Source organism: Hippocampus bargibanti, linkage group LG10 (assembly GCF_051943395.1).
Source record: "Hippocampus bargibanti isolate YZ-2025 linkage group LG10, ASM5194339v1, whole genome shotgun sequence".
Lineage (NCBI taxonomy): Eukaryota > Metazoa > Chordata > Actinopteri > Syngnathiformes > Syngnathidae > Hippocampus > Hippocampus bargibanti.
Window position 1 is genome coordinate 15,680,400 of NC_142743.1, and position 19,120 is coordinate 15,699,519.

Sequence of the window (19,120 nt, forward strand, 5' to 3'; positions counted from 1 at the left end):
ACACACAATCATTCACGCTTGCATTGTCACTTCGAGGGAACTCTTATCATTTCCCAAACAATATCATATCAGTCGAAAACAATATTTGCATGGGCATGATGAAAGATTATTCAATTGAGAGCACATTTGGACAAAGGTTGGTTGGTGCCTGATAGGGCAAATATGCAGTGAAGTCTAAAAATATATCGTTCAACAGAGGACAGAAAATAAAGTAAAAGGCATTTGGATAAACACAAACATTTTATGAAATTTGTCCACATAAGCATGTCTACACAACAAACAGGAGCAAACATTGAGTCAAGAAAGAATAGAATAGTTTGTAAATACTAGTGAATAAGTGAGACAAACAGGTATGTGTTTATATAGTTTTTATTTGTCAGACATGAAGCAAAAATGAAATCATGTGAGGAAAAAAATCAATTTCGGAAAGCAAGACCTCACCCTATTTAGTTTCATTACATTTTCATAAGAAATGACTGGCAAGATATACAGTAGTTAGTCATGGCTTCCATTTGGTTACCCCAGCACATCAACTTCATTACTTGTCTTTGATCAGCAAAGCATGTAAAGTGAAAATACATGAAATGTAAGTGAACACATACAGAACAGGAAGCGCAAAGTGGAGAAATAAATTAGACACACCCAATTAAGGTGGGCGCCACTAGCACTGGTTTAAAAATACTTGTTCACAAACTATCTGGAATCCAAACATTCATGCCAGCTAACAGTCCAGCCATTACTGCAGCTTGCTCATCAAGGAGCCACACCTGCACCCACACACATGGTAGAGTCACCCATGAGAAAGTGCTACCAATCGTTCTGTTAAAGAGTTTTCAATCATCCGGGAGGAATGAAGGACAGGTTTAAAGTTGATGTTAGCGTGTCTGGAGATGGGAATGCTTCTCAGGAGATGGTGGAGAACTCTTTGAGGAGCACATCTTGACTCAGGGTGTTCAAAGACACGTTTTTCCTCACATTCAGGCTGATGGAGCGCACCTGAAGACACACGGGACACCGCTTGGTCAATAGAGTCACAGCACGACACACACGCTGACTATGAACACTCATTTGTGTTGAGACTGTTTGAAATTGCTTCTGGCTGAAAAATAAACTAAATTATAGCGTTACACAGAGACTGTAAATTCAGATTTTTTAACACCATTGGAATAGTTTGCTGTCCTGTTTTGCACCCACACAAACAAAACAATGTCAAGGCCATAGTAAAGCCGTCCTCAAATTCACAAATATGTTCATCCCGGTGCAACTGCACATCTGAAAGCGGGTTCCAGGTGTGAAGCCGATCGTTGCAATCATCTTTTTTGCAAGTCCTCGCTGGCCAGCTCTGGGCACATTGTGCTTTTTTGCACCTGTCATGGCCAGCATTTTCACAGCCCTGCTTTGTTCAGCAGAAAGGTCAGTGCTGTTGGACAGTCTGCAGCTGGATGGATGCATGGCTTGAGGAGCCCACGATGAGAAGTAGCGTCAGCGCAGAGCGCCGATGCGTATGTGTAACCGTCGCGGCTTGGAATTGAAGCGGATTTACATGGGACAGGAGATGTGGGACAATCTCTTTTTGTCAATGGATGCTACAGCTTCGTGTTTGCTTTCAACCTTTAGCTTGTAGTAGACGTGCATATTCCACCATGACGTCCCTGATTCACTGGTGAAAATCTCTCCTCTTTCATCTAGAACTGCTTCATGTAACAAAGAGGGTACAGCAAGTACTTAAGAATAAATGACTGTCTTTCTGTTGTCATATTATTTGTTATTTAGTTTTTTTTGTTCTTTTGACTTTAAGATGGCATTGCAAGAGTGGCTGCCTTTCCAAAAGCTCCTATATTTTGTTTATCTAGTTCTTTCTTTTCCTCTTAATTTCATAACTTTGCTGCTGTGAAATGTAAATTTCCCCACTGCGAGACAAAAAAGGTAACTCCAGTCCAAGTCATTTTGACATACCACAAGAACAAATCGACACAAACATTACTGATGATTGATAGTCTTACTAGCTCCTTAAAGAAAGCCGATTCTTTGGGCTGCTCGGAGTATCTCTCAAACTGGTCCAAACCATCCTGCAGCTTGAGTGTCAAGGTGTCATAGTTGGAGCGGACCACCTCCAGCACCTAACACAACCAGAGGCAAAAAAAAAAACAAAGTTGGCATATCAGGGTCGTATACTTCCACACCACATTTTATTTATGAGGGACCATGTGCTGCATTGTCATCCACATAACTGTTTGCTGGCTGCCTCAAAGCTATTTACAGCTCTTGTGCTTCAAAGTGTGCATTATCAAATGGGACTCTTCGGCTCTTTTATTCTATATGATAAAACTTCATGTGTGTGTGCATGTGTGCGTGCGTGCGTGTGTGTGTCCAGCTGAGATGAGAAGCTGCAGTGAAATCAGAGCTAATTATGCCAAGATTCTCCGCAGCTCCACCCCTGACAGTTACCCTCTCAGCCATGAAATAGCCCCTAATGTGAACATTTATCATTATTTTATTAATGAGCTTGAAACACAACATGAAGCGTTTGCATTGGAACACTTTCCCCCACAAACAAAAATGCTGCTGATGTGAACTGGAAACACATCAAAGTGGAGATCGCTTCCAGTATCCAGTGTGCAGTATGACAAAAACAGCCGAGACATCATTTTTCGACTTTTTTTTAACTTGGATTAATAGGAAGCTCTCAGCATATTTTTATTTATAAAATGCCATTGGACTGAAAAATTCATCCCGTGTCTGTGTGAGGAATGTTTGAATGATACCCTCAGTTAATGTGTCAGTCAGGGCAGTCAGGAGAAGTATCGGCTGTGACAAACAGGCTGGAAGAACATACACACATACACAAACAAAAAGAAAAGAAAAATGAAAGGAAAATAAATAGAGCATGAAAAAGACATCCGAAGAAGACAGGAGGCTGGAAGTTGGCTCACGTGACGATTGAGCAAAGAGGCTTTGGGCCACAAACACAACTCACGGCGAGGCAATGCTCCGCATCATCAAGCAGGCACGTCAATGTTGCGTTTTTGTTATCTCAAATAGCAAAAAAAAAACACAACCGGCCCCATGCTGGGATGCATGTTAATCTGTGGTTGTGGATATAATCAATCTTCTTGCGTCACTATCGGGAAAAAAAGACACAAGAAGATGGTGCACCGGTAAAATGTGCGCGTATGTGTGCATGTGCACTCACTCAAGGAGGAAGAAGGAAATGTAAGGCTTAATTCTGCATTTGAAGAGGAATGGTTTAAATGAGCTCCGAAATCAGTCAAGATAACATTGAGGTTGATGTGCAAAGCACGAGTCGCTCCATTGGGCTTCTTCGTCTAATTCGGAACTCTGTCACTTTGTGTGATGCTAGCAACTCAGTTACAGCCAACTTCCATTTTCCTTGCTTGCTTGTTGTGATGAAGTCAAGCAGATAAGAGTATGGTGGGACTATAATCACCATATCCATTACTTTTATCGTTTTGAAAAATGTTTTTCCCCCTCTTTCCTCGTTGTGCTTTTTTAAAATGAGCTTGTCTTGTCATCACTACACGCGGATTTCACTTAATGAAAAAAAATAAGTAATTTAGTGTTTATATGTGTCTGGAAAACATTTCATGTTATGTTTGTGAATGGACAAAATAAGCAAATCGTCATTTGGTTTGTACAAGTGGAGGGAAACGGAAAACAAAATCTGGCAATGACAGAGGAGCAAGTCACAGCAGTTGGACACAGCCTGTTTTCTGCTGGGCAAAAAGCTGAATTAGGAAAGCGACGGATGGGTTAATTAGTTCTGGAAATATACAAGGACTGTAACAGCAGTTAGTTGTTTACTGAGACAAAAAGATAAAAAAAAACATCAAGTGGGAGGGAGGTGGTGTTGATGGCAGGCAAAGGCCAACGATGACTAGGATAGCCGAAGAAATACTCATGTTCTCATATGAATGTGTACTGTTACCTGCTCCTCTGACAGTTGCGAGATGTGGTTCACAGCAGCATATGACTCAATCTTCGGGTTAAAATGGTTGATGATTGCCCTTCAAAGACAAAAACGTCCCCGTTATCAGGTGTACAGTTACTTGTGATGGAATACCTCATTTCAGTGTTTGCATAAATTAAATCAGCTTCTCCAGTCTGCTGCAAAAGCGTTCATCACAATTTTGGAAGCAGGCTCTGGGAGATTTGCTCCCAAACACCCACAAGAGCATTAGGACCACTAGGCACTGATGAGGGCCTGGCTCACAGATTTAGTGTAATTCATTTCTGAGAGCAGATTACAGCAGAGAGGGCACAAGGCACACCAAAGACCGCACGAATCGTATCTGAGACTGGCAGCCATTCACATCAATCAGTACCCAAAAAAAGCTTATACAGTGATACCTCGGTTTATGAATGCTTTAGCGAACACACTTTTAGCCTTACGAACTTTAAATTTGCGGGAATATAATCTTGGCATACAAACTAGTTTTCGGGAAATACACGGAGCGCCATAATGGCTGGCAGACTAGTTTTCGGCGGAAGAACACCAAACCACACGGCCGAACAGCGCCACCGTGGCTGCCGGACTACTTTTGCACACCCCCTTTCTCTGAGTGCATACGTGGTTTGCTATTGAGTGGATACTTTAACTTTTTTTGGGACTGAAAAAGACCCCACCACAGGCTAGTCTTCAGCCAAAGAGGACACAAACGAAAATTACAGTCGAGCAGAAGGAGATCATCGAGAAACACGAACGAGGTGTGCGTTTGTGTGACTTAGCGTCCCAGTACCAGTATGCTAAGTCGACCATTACTACGTGTGGCTAAGGGTGTTTCTGTGTTGTCTAAGCAACGGTCTCAGGCAATAGAAGAGGTTGAAAAAAATTCTGTTGATTTGGATTAACAAAAAGAAGCTAATAGGGGACAGTGTGTGAGGGTATTACCGCCGAGAAAGCACGGCAACTTCACTCTGATATCATCAAGAGGCAACTACATCAACCACCACCACAAAGGTAAATAAAACGACTATTATACAGTACAGTTTATTTCTTTAATTACAATATAATTGCACATTTATTATACATAAAATAAGGTGTATTTTTGTGTAGTTTTAAGGCTTATTTAGTAAAAAAATATGTTTTATGGAGACCTGGAAACAGATTATTCTCATTTTTAATGGTTTCCTATGGGAAATTAATGTTTGGAAGACACACTTTTCGCCTTACACACACACTTTCTGGGAACCAATTTAGTTCGTAAGCTGAAGTATCACAGTATCTCTCATTTATTACAAAAACTCAGCTATTTTAAATTAGTTCATTTTATTATAAATTAATCATAAGAAGAATAAATTGTTACATACATTTAGGTAATGTAGACTATATAGTGTGCAAGTCTGAAAAGACAGTAGCTCTACACAGCTGACCTGTTCAGCGCCCCATTTTTGTTCGATGAAATCTAATTGAAGCACACGGGTGAATTTCAAAAAGGCAATATTTTCCTGCGTTAGCATTCAATTCTGTGGAATGATCAGTTTTCTTGGCTAAATATAAACTGATGGTATAAGCGCAGGCTGCAATGGCTCAGCTTGTATTGGCATGATATAGCAAATAAATTGTAGTGACAGCAACATAGAGAATTGTGCTCTGTTATTTCCCACTGTCATTAACATAAGGAAGGCGAGAATGTCAGAAGGGGATGATGGAAAGAAATCAAATTGGTTTAATTTCTTCATTGACGATTTGGACTTCTTTATTCGTCCCTGCCTTCATTTATTTATTCTTTGTTAAATTATTTCACAACACTCACACCCAGCTGCCTTCCCCTCAACCTTTACAACTGCCAATTTAAGTAGCCCACGCTCTGTGGAGAGTGCAACTGATTTGGTGAAAGAAACCTTAGGAAGAAACCAGCTCATCAGGGGCACCTCAAAGCATGTGTGTGTGCGTGCGTGCGCTTACCGAACATTAACAAGAGCGTGTGTGACTTTACTCGCAGCATCCTTCCACTGGCCAGTGTTTGTTGACACTCTCAACACTGAAATGCAACAGTTGCAGATCACAGTTTGTTAAAATAAGGATTTCCAACAATTTCTTGGTAAGTGATCAGATTTTGACATAATTAGCACAACCTGGTCTTGTTGCTTGTAGGAAAAAAAGTCTAGTTTCAGGTAACTATTTCCCAGCATGATACTGTATGTCTAAAATAATTTCACAGACTTAAGCCCTCCATTCAAATAAATCTAATTTAAGAGTTATTGAGGATGCATGCGAAGGCTGCTAATGTTTTTACAAATCCATATCAGAATCAGAATCATATTTATTGGCCAAGTATGTAGAACAACCAATGAATATGTCTCTGTGAGAATGCGCTGTCATTGCTATGAACACTTTAGGAAATTTGTATTCTTTGCAAAAGACCTCAGCTTTACTTGGGGTGAGAAATGCTTTATGAACTAAAACGTACCCATACAGTAGAGGTTGTCAAACACTTGATGCATTCGTACAATCTCATAGTAGAGCTCATCATAGCTGTTAGATGTGGGAAGAAATGTGTCGCCATATGTGATGAACATGTTGAACAGGTTTACCACCTGGAAATGGGAAACAGAAAGCCAAACCATTTAATACTACAGGAGGCTTAAAGGACAACCGATGCCTCCGCACAAGTTGTGTCCATAATTTGTAAAATCACTTCAACTGAGCGTATTTTACAAAGATTCCGCCGCATCAGGCTATATTTTATCCATCCAATCCCATCCATCCATCCATCCCTAATATCTTGCTTACACTTAGTTATCTTCATCTGGAAATTTGCAGGACTGATGTCACATAAGACATATTTCAAATCAAAGTTTCCCCTTTGAAATCACCCCCTTGGAGTCTAACACATGTTTTGGGCTTTCTCTGCTATTCCAATGCTGGATTTTTCATAAACCTCGACATCACCATTATCACAGCTATCTCAATGTCTTCCTTGCTTTAATGACCCCTTTGAATAAGGGGAACTAGTAGTTTGGGTTTGAAAGATTTCTTTTGTGACATCAATATTGGATCATTCCTAACACACCTCGTAACTCAATTCTGCACACTTTAGTCATGCAGAAGTATGACACTTCTCTAATTTGCCTTTATTCTCCCTTGAGCACTACTCTGTGTTTCTTACCAGTAATGCAAGATGAAAGATGTTGTGCTTGGCCAGCAATGTGGTTTCATTTGACAGCAGAAACTTGAGCAGGTTTATAAGTGCTAGGCAGAGGGAGAAAAATGATGAATGAAAATAAAATGGAGAGGTTGATAGATATCATGAAGCAGAGAATTATGGCTGCGCCAAGATTTGTGTGTTGCACTGTGAGTTATCGTAAGGACATAATAATGTAGGACATTGAGTAACCAATGAAAACAAGCATATCGATATAGGTTTTGTCAAACGCACTGAAACATACCAAAAATCTGCCGGTTGAATTTGACTCCTGTTTTCTCTCTATTATCATTAGCAGAAGCAAGATGCTTATGCTGCGCCATCCAGAGAATGAAGCTGATTATTGGTCTGATTAGGGGAATCAGAATTCTAATGAGACACAGCTCAATGGGACCATTAGAAAGTGGAATGTGATCTTGTGCTGTGTTGACCAGCCTGAAACCAGGGCCAGCAAAATGAAGTGTGCTTTCTTCAGAGACTCATTATCCAAACTCAATGATGCAATTTATTTCCAAATAAACATGGAAATGACTTCAGAGTGAAATTGCATTTTGCTTGAAACTCTTCAGAATTGATGCACGACAAGTTTAAGCATCAAGAGATTTACACGACAAATCTCACAAAAGCAGTATTTCTTGCCAGAGCTAAGAAGTGGGGAAAAAGATGAAAGTTGGCAAAATTGAGACCGTGACTTCAAAAAACTATGTAGCTTTAAAAGGGGGGGGGGGTCGCAGTCTCAATCTCTTTTGTCAAGCAGGAGTGCAGCAAATTCTGAACTGATTTTTAATTTTCTCCACTGCTTTTGATACCTGTGGAGCATAGAATCTGTGTGTAACAAAGGCGAACAAAAATGCTGGGGGAGTATGTGAAATTCACTTCCCTGATTCTGTACTTCAAGAGGTTGCGAGCAGAGCTGTCTTTAAAGCTGAACAATTAGTGCACTGAACTTTAAATCTGTGAGAACCGTAGAGATTCATTTTCAAAGTCCCGATGTGTCTGAATCATACAAGACACCATATACTGTATATAATTTACCCTTGTTTTGTCTCAGGCTGTTTCAGATTTCTTTTAAGTTGTGGTGGTAAACAAAGGTGAACAATCTGCAGAAAGCTTCAGAGATGTGCCTGAGAATGCACAGCAAATGACTCAAAACACATCGGTCTCCATTAGGTAGTTGATTATTTGGGCGCAATGGATTATAAAAAAAACAACAACAAAAAATGCAAGCCCTCTTTATGTTTATACCCATTATTTTTCTAAAGTATTTGGAACACCGAATAGCTAGCAAATGAAACCTATATACTGATCAGCTAGAACACCATAGCCACCGGAGCAAGCACGTCACACAGGTAAGTTCTTTACTTCCATACAATGTATCCATCTGACAGTGTTCAATCATTTTATTCTACATCACATAATCTCTGAGGCGACTGGTCACTTAATTGAACAAAGTTAAGCCATACTTTCATTCAGTGTGATTGTGAAACGCATGAAGTGCGCTCGCATTGTTGGGCAGCATCGTTGAGTCAGCAGGAAATCAGTCAACTTGGCTCAAAGGAATTATTGTTGTGTGCCAACACACTTTTGTGCTGCATTTTATGTGCTTGTAATTGTAGTACAAATCTAACACAAACCTTAACGCTCGCCCAGATAATGATAGTAAAAACTGTGATAATTCACAATAAAAGCAGAATCAGAAAGGGACTCAAACAGGGGTATGCGCTGCTGTAGAGGCAGACTCACAGGGGTCGCCATGATGTCGAAACATACCCTGCCTTTACAAATATAGTGAGGTTCAGTTTCATTTGACAGTGTCAGAGATGTATGAGACAGACAAAAATGAACATCATCATCCTTGCAAAGACAGAATATTTGACATAGTTTTTATAGTGGTCATATTGTTTTGGTGACTCGTTAATGTCATTTGTATTCGAAATGATGCATACCTGACCATAGCTCTCTCCATGTGTAGTGTAACCTGATTCTGCATTTCTTCTGGTAGCAGAGAAGTTTGTGAATGATCTGAACACAGCGCCTGATCAGAACATAAACAAACAAAGAAAATATGTATGCAATTTTGTGTGCCTCGTGTATGTACTGCATTAACTCACAAGTATAAATCCATGGGGAAATCCTTCATCATGTGTGTGACAATAAATTCCACCATCAGATCTAGGGAAAGCAGTTGAAAAGTTAATTGGAAAAAGCGGATATATTTTGTAAAGATATATTTGAAATATATTATTTTTTGGGAAAATGCAAGCAACATTCAGACTACAAAAGCTTGTTAAAGTGAACATGCTATTGATATTCCACGACACATAGGACTGCCAAATAACCAGTAATTACAGCAAATACCTATAAACAAGAATTAAATAGTACCCTAAAGGTGAAGCAAATGGATATAACAATAATGTAAAACATCGTACCTAAAACTGCACACACTAGCGGCAGCGAAGGAATGTTCTTCTCCACGGCTTTTTTTCTGTGCCTCATGGGCTGTAAAAGGGAACACATGTATAATGAAACCAGCATGAACAAGGACATGTTTTCTTATGACTTGACCGTGTGATGCTTCATAATACGGGTCATGGTTCATGCGACATAACAGAGGTATATTGAACACCATGACAACTGAGACAAGAATCATCGAAATGATAACAAGACGTGGCTGGGGGGGAGAGAAGTCTGTGCTACATTACTACTCTCCAGCCCCAACTCCATATAAAAGCGTTAGATAATGGATTGATGTAAGAATAATAAGAGGACTGTATTAGAATTCTATGCCACTTTTCTGGAGGTTTTTTGACTGATAATTATAGTTTCCTTGTGATGATGATGAATATCATACTGTTGGGCATATTTACCACAGCATTTCCTGCAACACACCAAGGGCAGGGCCGGATTCGAATCCAGGCGGACACCCAAAGCGGTTGATTAATTGTTTCAAAAGTCACAACCACCATGACAGACAAAGTGATAGCACAGTCAGAGTAGATACAGTAAAGTCTCGTTATATCGATATTCTCGGGAGTTGGAAAAAATATCAATATATCAGAATCAGAATCAGAATCAGAATACCTTTATTCGTCCCGCAATGGGGAAATTTGCAGTCCACAGCAGCAATTGAAGAGGGATGGGGTTGGGGTGGGAGTGAAAGGATAGAAAACAAGATATTCTAAGCATAACAAAATAAAAATGTCAACTGTATACTGTGCAAATGTAGATGTGCAAAAACCGTTCTATAAACAAGACTGTACATAGTGCAGAATCAAGAAATGCATTTAGATATATTGCAACAACCCATATTTACAGGTGTCCAGTTTTTTTTTTGTTTTTTTTCACATGTGATCATTGGGAATTGTGAAGCCTGACAGCAGTCGGTAGGAACGAGCGGCGGTACCTCTCCTTCTTGCAGCGCGGGTGTAATAGTCTCTGGCTAAAGGAGCTACCCAGAGCTGTCAGGATGGGCAGGAGGGGGTGGGAGGGGCTGTCCGTCATAGCTTTTAGTTTAGCTAGCGTCCGTCTGTTGCCCACCTCCTCTAGAGAGTCCAGCGAGCAGCCCACGACAGAACTGGCCCGCTTGACAAAGCGCTCCAGTCTTTTTCTGTCCCGGGTGGTGATGCTGCCTGACCAGCAGACAATGCCATAGTGGATGGCTGATGCCACCACAGAGTCATAGAAACGGACTATTGATATATCCGATCCTGCGGCATGTAAATTTTCTCCTTGCGTTCATAGAAATAGTATCGTAATAAGCAGTACTATCGATATAACCGATATCGATATAACGAGACTTTACTGTAATTCAAAATGATCATGCCCTAGACCAGGGGTGTCCAAATTCGCTTGTCCTGCCTGTTTTCCCACTTTTCCTGCTACACACCTGATACAAATGATGAGTGCCGTTTTCATGCTTCGTCAGAGCTTGCTGATGAGCTGATGCTTGAACTCAGGGATTTTGCAGCAGGGAGCAATGGAAAACGTGTGGACAGCGGCCCGCGAGAACCGGAGTTGCACACGCCTGCCATAGACCACGAGGGAAATTTCGAAAACAGGCAGAACTGCAGCTTTCTTGGACCGCAGTTGTCTACAACTATCATAGACCCACCATTCGATGCAGACTGACTCTGAAGTTCATATTATCATCGTGCAGAAAGGCATCAGCATACTGGTCCTGTCACACACAAACATCACGTGGGAAACCCAAATGAGATCAAGACCTCAGGTGATCAAAGATTGCCAAAGTATGTACGCTGCTCCTACCTCAGCTATACAAGTGAGGATGATTAGGCACAGTCTGGCACTGTTGAGTCGATGCTCATCTGAAAAGATGTTTATATGTGAGAACGAGATCTGTAAAAAATACTTACACTACCTACATCTTCCTGGATATGGACACACATCATGTCACTTTATACGGTATGTATGAAAGCAAGGAATGCAAAGGAAGCATTCAAAGAAAGGGGACGGAACGGGAAATGTGCTACCTTTCGTATCCTGCATTACGATAGAGGCGTATTTGAGGAAAGTGATGAGAAGGTTGCTCGTCTGTAAGTTGGGATCCAGTGGCAGTTCTGGGTTGTTCATCACTACATGGGGCATGAACAATGAAAACGTCAGACACTTTGGGTTTAAGTCTATGGAAAGCTTTCACTGACTGGCTTTAAATCTGACAAACCATTCACTACAAGTCAGTTCCAGGTCGGTTCTCTTCTTGATAGCCTAATCTAAAAAAATCCCTGAGCCTTGGATTGGCCCTCCAAAAGTGAACGCACCACCTAATCGTGGTTGTATTCATTCAAGCAAACAATGATAAGAGAAGGAACATGTTGGATCTGTCGCTGAAGCTGCAGTGCTGTCTAGGTATATTGAGCTAGTGAAAATCTGTGATCACAATTCAGTGTTTCATGACTGATAAAACCATCATTTCTATTTTCCACCTTCGCTGAAATGCTCATTTGTTTCCACGTTCCTCCGATCACTGTGGGCGCACAGCAGAAGATCTATCTGTACAGATTTCATGACAGGGAGATTTCTTGGTTATTCCTGGCTGCAGTCATACGTATGATCTGGTTTTAACACAGCCTGCACGTGACATGTTTATATGAACAGAGGAGTTAATATTTCATTCAGAAATTTGCTCTAATCGCCAGAGGAAAACTAACCTGAGATAAAAACATGTACGTACCTATTTGTGTGTGTATCCCAAAAGACCCCAAGATGCTAACACGAAACGTGAAGCACTTTAGTTCAAAGAGAAACAGTACCCCCTTGATGTACTTCCAAACTGGTTACTGGGCAAGTTGCGGTTTGAAGCTATTGAAAATACATGTGGTAGTTCCAGTGGGGGAACTGGGATTCTTAAAATTATAAAGCGGCAAAGTTTGTTGGGGGCGCTGCAGGTGAAATTACTTTTTCATTCTAGAAATTCACAAGGTTTTACAGCAAAAGTAATCTGGCGTGCTTTTCCTTGTAGTATGACAACCTAACTAAGTTCCCAAAGAAACACCGCTACACCTGTAAAAAGAAGAGAGAAACAGGAAAAGGAAGAAACAGGAATGACATACTGTCAAGAGAGGGTGGTGTTGTGCCGAGTGGCGTGGTTGGTGTGTTCTGAGATTGATTAGTTGCATTAGTTACAATGTCAATCTCAGGGTGGCTCTGCGGAAAGACGAAAAAAACAATCAAATAATTTGATAGAAAGGTGTCACTCAAATGAACAACATAGCTCATGTTTCCATATGTGCACTGAGGAAAAAAAGTAATTCCAAATGTAATTCTAAGATGGGAAGCTAGCTGTCAGTTGCCTTAAAAAAACAAATAAAGTTACTCAAATGTTATGACTTAAAAAATGAAATGCTCATGGGGAGGACAGACTAGCGTAACTAATGGGAGGAACACGGGGCAAAACATGCAGCTCAATGTGTGTGCACAGATGTGTAAACACCAAGAAAAAGTCTGTTACCTGTGCCAATACAGTAATGAAGTTGCGGTTGAGGTGCACAGCCTCATACAGTGCAAGTAAAATTGCTTCATTGGTCCTGCAGACAAAATGGAAATTATAAATTGGCGCAACCAAGAAGTTAGGCAGAATCAGACAAGGCAGAAAATGTTGCAACCACAAAGGCAAAAGACATTAAAACTGAGATTGTTACATACTGAACAGAGAGTTTCTCATCTGCATCTGCAATAAACATGTTGCCCACCTGTGGACGAATATAGAAACATAGCTTTGTTTAACTTGGGAAAACAAACCTGACCATCAGTTCTAAACTCTTCATCGTTCGTTTCAATAAATTGTACAATGGAAAATACCCACCATACTTGTGAGGGTGGAGAAGAAGCCGCCCTGGTGCTCTTCTTCTTTGTCTTTGTACTGTCTGTAGTGAGAAAATGATATGGGACAATTTACAGGAACGAGGAAGACGAATGAGAGATAGACGAAGTAACCCAAAAGGTATGTGCATGGTGTGGACTAAACGAAGCTTTCACTCATTAATGCGATACCTTTGTCAATTAACACAACCAAACATAGCTGCATACAAAACCATTTGACAGACTGACAAAGGACAGTGGGTTAAAGGAATATGGTTTTCACAATTTTCTTGTCTGTCGACTGAAAATGACATTTCAGTTGGTCGGCTCACAATCATGGCCCAGCTTCAGAAAACACCTGAGCGATGATTGGTGATGTCATTTTCGGTTGACAGAAAGTGACAAAACTGCCGCCTGAAATGGGTAGATTTTGCTGCTCAACTCAAAATCTACAAACACACAATGAATCTGAAAGCCATGTTTTAGACAGGTGGCGGCGCATAGAACATATTGTCAAGATTTTTTTTCACTTCCACTTTAAGACTTGTAGAAATAGAATATTTAATTTAAACCTCCAAAGTTTCATGGTGCCAGCAGACACATCATTGTAGACAGTCATTTTTTTTATACCTAGAAGGGAATAAATCTTACCTGTTGTATTCTGTTAACGCGTGGTGGACAACAAGGCCCATTCCCTGGGAGGAAACAAACACACACGGAACCTTCATTTGGCAATTTGCATACGTGGCACCGGCAGCCAATCAGAAGCCTGCTTCGGACTACACCCTGACTGAAAAGTATACTTGAGAGTTTTGAAAGCCTCTGAGAAAGTGGTGTCCACGTAGCTTTGAGCAGACAACACAATGCGAACATTGCATTGTGCACCAGGACGACAAACGATAACTGCAGCAAAATCTTCAGCAATGGTTATTTACCATAAATTAGGCAAGGGAGCATTTGTGGTAGGCACTTCCTTAATTTTAAAAAACCCTTTATACTTCGCAACAATGGTTTTTTTTTGGGCGATTGGACGTCTTCTTGTGTTTTAAGTTGTGAAAAATGGAATAATGGGGCAGGCAACTTTATGGCCGGGCAGCAACTTTTCAGAGTCTTTTCAGATATCCCTTTTACTTTTTTGGACTATTACCTAATCACTGTGTGAAAAGGGGTAATTCAAGCAAAAAAAGAAACAACAAAACAAAAGAAAGCTTGAAACGTTTGCCTAACAGTATATAAGACATACTTACATCCAGTGTTGGCTCGTCATCCACAATGGAGAGCTTGACAATGTATGGATTTACAGACTGACAGAGAGGGGGGAAGCAGTGAAAATATCAATTAATCCATGAACCTGATCACTTTATCCTCATTAGGGTCGCGTGGAGTACTGGAGCCTAGCCAAGCCATCTTGGGGCACAAGACGGGTAACACCCTGAATTGTTTGCCAACCAATTGCAGGGCAAACAATCATCCACACTCACATTTACACTTTGGAACAATTTGGAGTGTTCCATAATCCTGCCCCTGAAGGAATTTTGTAAAAAAAAATTGTAAATTCAGATATGAAAGTGAACTTTCCTGAAAATGCAAATGCATACACCTGGCCGATCACACGCATGCATACACACATGAAAATTTGAAAATCCGGAATTCCGGAAAAATCCAGAGGACTTTCATCACTGTGAATTACATGAACAAATGGACTGGAGTAGACAAGTCCAATAAAGGCATTGCATTTGTTACATTTCTGGTGGATTATGAGTGCATCAAATAAGTCAAAGAACAAACCTCATACTTCCGGTAATTGACCAGAAGGGCGAGCAGAACGACGGCGTCATAACCATGGTGCCCTCTACTGGACACATCAGAAAGAATCTGCAGAGACCGAGCAGAAGCACTGATGAGGAAATTATCACAAAACACATTTGACAGTTGATATCAGCTATAAGGAAATGTTCACAAGAGATAAGACAACTAACTTTTGGATCTGTTTTCCTTTCCATTCGCACATGTTCCTTGATTGTTCATTCGGTTGATTTTAATACAAATTTCAAATGTAAAACTATGAGCTAAGCAGAATTGGGTCTTGAAAAATATTTTTCTTTCAGCTTTTCCTTTCAAGGGGTCTTGAAAAAGAATCCACCCCTACATTGTGGTACTTGAAATATGGGATGTTTGTTCATTAAATGTTCTCTTTAACTTAAAAAAACGAGTGCATAAATGGATATTTTCACACCCACCTGCAGAATGGCTTCAAAGATGCTATTGATCATCACATATTCTAAAATGGTGTTCTGACTAATATTGTCAGTTACCTGTAAAAGACAGTGTATAATCAAGTTGTAAATGGTCCCTGACCATAATAGTAGCAACTGTACTCTTCAATATTGTTGTAATGTCTCACCGTCACCAGACATAGCAGTAGTTTGAGACAAAGACTCTTCAGACTCTCTGAGCTGTCGCCACAAAGGAGGCTGTCCAGTCTTTCCATTAGATCCTGTGGCAAATACACCAATGTTTGAACCTCACTTTTTCCATGCAAGCGCTTGACAGATTATTTTTTATTTTTTTGCTTCCACATTTTAGATTTAGTGAATACCTTCATCCTTTGCTCGGCTTTGTCAAAACCCACAAGCATATTAATGATGTCAAAGCCAGACGCCGATTTGTTCTTCTGATGAACTCCTCTGAAAAGTGCACAGAGAGTCTGCGATAGAGCAGAAAGGGAAAAGACCGGTGGCCCAAAGTGAGAATTTGGTTAGAGATGAAACATCCACGCACACAATGAAGTCCAAAAACTGTAACCACCTGCAGTGCATTGACCACTTTGATCTGATGTTCCTCTCCGAGAGCCTGAACACTGTGATGGAAGAGCGAATTGATGTTGTCCTGGATCCGCTGCACCTCCTCGCCATCCACACTCTCCAGCTTCGACTCCAGGTACTCTAAGTTCACCTAGAAAATGAAGGACAGACAGAGAAGTAATAAATACAAAGTAAAAGTCATAAAAACAGCAAGTTACAAAAAAAGGCATAAAAACCATGAAAGTTATCAATAGCAACATTTTTACCATCCACTTGCAATCTTATTTTAGGCACACTTTCTATTAACATTTTCTGAACTATATGGCATTTTTCAATTATACAAATAGTCTCATAGGACACTCACACCTGTTTTTAGTTAATATTTCTATTTTGGAGGAGCGGAATGAGTTTTCATACAATGGTCAACAATGTGAACAGCGGTACTAAACAAAACATGAAATAAATATCTGTACATCAAAATATGTGCTGTGCAGTGTATGACAAATTAGAATTGCACTGGGAGGTTTTCTTGAAGGGAGAGAGTATAATGTTTGTAACAGCTCTCAGAAAAATGCAATGCTTTGTTATTCCATGAATGGGTTTTCTGAGAAGAAAAAAAGCATTAAAAAATCCCAAATTGTATTTTTCTGCCCCAATCTTCAAAAAATTGAGTAAAAAAAAAATCAATGGTGCCATCAATTTGATATTTGGTAACAAACCCCTTGGGGGAAAATAACTAAACATCAAATGAAAGCAGAACACCATCCACCCAATCATTGGTAATAACGTTCCCGTACTAATAACACAGACGACATATTAAAAAAAAAAAAAAGAGTCGGAAGTAGAAAAGTTTTCAGCAATGTAACAAAAATTCTTTAGCAAATTCATACACTGTCGTGTTAACATACAATTTTGGTGCACTCTGCTCTTGCCAACTGGTGTGGGTATCTCAGCTTTCCAGCCTGCGGTTTTGAGAGTGTTCTGTGGGATTAAAATCTGGACTCATGGCTGGTCGGTCAATTCAGAATTTTCCAGCACTTTGTCTTGAACCTGTGTTCTTTGGGTCCCTGTCCTGCTATAAAACCTTCGAAGTCTGATGGTGACCCGGCTTTCTCACACTGGGCCCTGCAATGCACCCCACAACTCTTTGGTATTCTGCAGATTTCATAATGAAATAGTCATAGTTAAGTAAGACCCTAGTGAGGATAAGCAGTTTTAAACATGGGTTGATTGGATGATTGGATGGATGGAATGATTGGATGCGGGGAAAAAATGCTGATTACAAAAGAACACATTCATGTGATATTTATTATCATATGAACAAGTATTGACTCTACAATGTACCTTCATCAGAAACAACTCATCCCAGAAGCGAGGATTATTCTTAGCTGGGTCCTCTTTCTAAAACAATCATACAACACATTATTTACAAAAATAATGTTATAATAAATGGGGATGTAACGTAGTTTTGTGACGCATGATACTCACTGCAAAGATCTCATCATACATTAACACCACCTTTTCCTTCAGCGGTTTCTTGGAGGATGATGTCCTCCGCAGTAAACCGGTTTTCTTCTCCATCTGAGACATGGCAAGGTCTGAGAATATGGTCATTTAAATATTCATCACAGATGATGATATATGGTAGACAATCGCTCAGAGTAATAAAGGGCTAGAGGACAATAATCATCACCCATGATGTTATTCCAGTCAATACGTATTTTTCTGACTTGTAGGTGCTCTATTTCTTGATAAACTGTGCAATAATGGGTTCACAGTCGTATACTAAACCCACGGTGAAGCGTAAAGACGTGGTTGCAGTATCCTTATCTGTATTACTATGCCATTTTAATTCAAGAGCATATTATTCACGAACGTCAATCATCTCGAACAGCATCTTGAATTTCAGTAACATTGATGTGAGCAACTGGTAAAAGCTCTAACTCATGCTACTATGCATTCAACAACTACAGATGACCATCACGAATGTCATAACTAAGGGCTATGAAAACATATTGCGAATATCGAGCATAGGGACACAGCAAAGGCAGGCTTGTCTACTTTTGTCATTAGCCTCCACCCGCTATTTCCGCCGACTCTGACGAGGGCTGTCAGTCGGTTGTCAGTTTGACAAAATGCGCGGCAGTGTTTTTTTGCAGGGAAAATCTCAATTATGCTCATTAGCTAGCTATAAAATTTATTTATCAGCTGATGTGGGCTAAAATGAATCGCTTATCGTGCGTAGGACGGGCAGCTAATCAACAAGCATTTGCTAAGACGCTATGTTTGTAAACTAGCCTTTTAAACTTTACCTGGTTAGTGAAGTCAATGCAAGATGTTCATCGTGTTACCGAAAGCATTGTATTCCAATGATAATGTTCAAGTTGTTGAGTACTTCATTAGCGGATTTACAGCTAACGCTACCCAGCTAAAACTGAAAAGAAAACGACGATAGCATCCATTTATCGAGCTTTTACGAGCAAAGTGTGGCCGTAGAAATTTACGCCAACCCCAGTGTTGCATGAACTGGCCACGTTTCTGTTAAGATACGAGTATTAATTCTCACCTCACTTTGAGTGTATAATGTCGATCATGAATCCTTGACACGATTGCTCTTCAACTAGCATACTGCTAGTGCTAACTAATGTTGAGTCTTCTACCGGCTCATGGTGCTACTCCGGGTGATGGGAATTCCGGCTCTTTTTAGAGAACGGGTTCTTTTGAATCGGCTCACCAAGAAGATCCAGCTCTTTCGGCTCCCAAACGCATCCTCATGTTTGTTGCTTATATTAATTTACTTCCAAAAATAGTGCAAAATTATATGTGAAACAA

At 40.2% G+C, this 19,120-nt stretch overlaps 1 protein-coding gene across 2 annotated transcripts; it reads right to left on the bottom strand.

Moving 5' to 3' along the window:
• Positions 1-353: 353 nt before the first annotated feature.
• armh3 (armadillo like helical domain containing 3) lies at positions 354-18,986 on the bottom strand. 2 transcript variants are annotated; one of them, XM_089006416.1, is made up of 26 exons: positions 18,855-18,986; positions 17,777-17,886; positions 17,633-17,689; positions 16,293-16,439; positions 16,084-16,191; positions 15,889-15,981; positions 15,725-15,799; positions 15,273-15,359; positions 14,732-14,788; positions 14,136-14,179; positions 13,489-13,549; positions 13,329-13,375; positions 13,135-13,210; positions 12,737-12,830; positions 11,657-11,758; positions 11,433-11,491; positions 11,278-11,343; positions 9,596-9,665; positions 9,278-9,338; positions 9,113-9,201; positions 7,131-7,213; positions 6,432-6,558; positions 5,927-6,002; positions 3,947-4,025; positions 2,004-2,120; positions 354-996 (listed from the first exon to the last, which is right to left on the bottom strand). In XM_089006416.1, the coding sequence occupies exons 2-26, from the start codon at positions 17,876-17,878 to the stop codon at positions 904-906; spliced, it is 2,070 nt and encodes a 689-aa protein (XP_088862542.1). In that variant the 5' UTR covers positions 17,879-17,886; positions 18,855-18,986; the 3' UTR covers positions 354-903. The 2 variants fall into 2 exon arrangements, with proteins under 2 accessions (XP_088862542.1, XP_088862543.1); XM_089006417.1 differs by having other exon boundaries at positions 17,777-17,869; positions 18,855-18,979.
• Between the last annotated feature and the right edge of the window lie 134 nt (positions 18,987-19,120).

Excerpts from the sequence above, each read along its gene's own strand:
- armh3 (XM_089006416.1), bottom strand. The coding sequence starts at position 17,878 with ATGTCTCAGATGGAGAAGAAAACCGGTTTACTGCGGAGGACATCATCC. Across the intron at positions 11,759-12,736 it reads AACACCACCCTCTCTTGACA|TGATGAACAACCCAGAACTG; the intron begins GTATGTCATTCC and ends TGCCCCATGTAG. Across the intron at positions 9,202-9,277 it reads TTCCCCATGGATTTATACTT|GCGCTGTGTTCAGATCATTC; the intron begins GTGAGTTAATGC and ends TGTTCTGATCAG.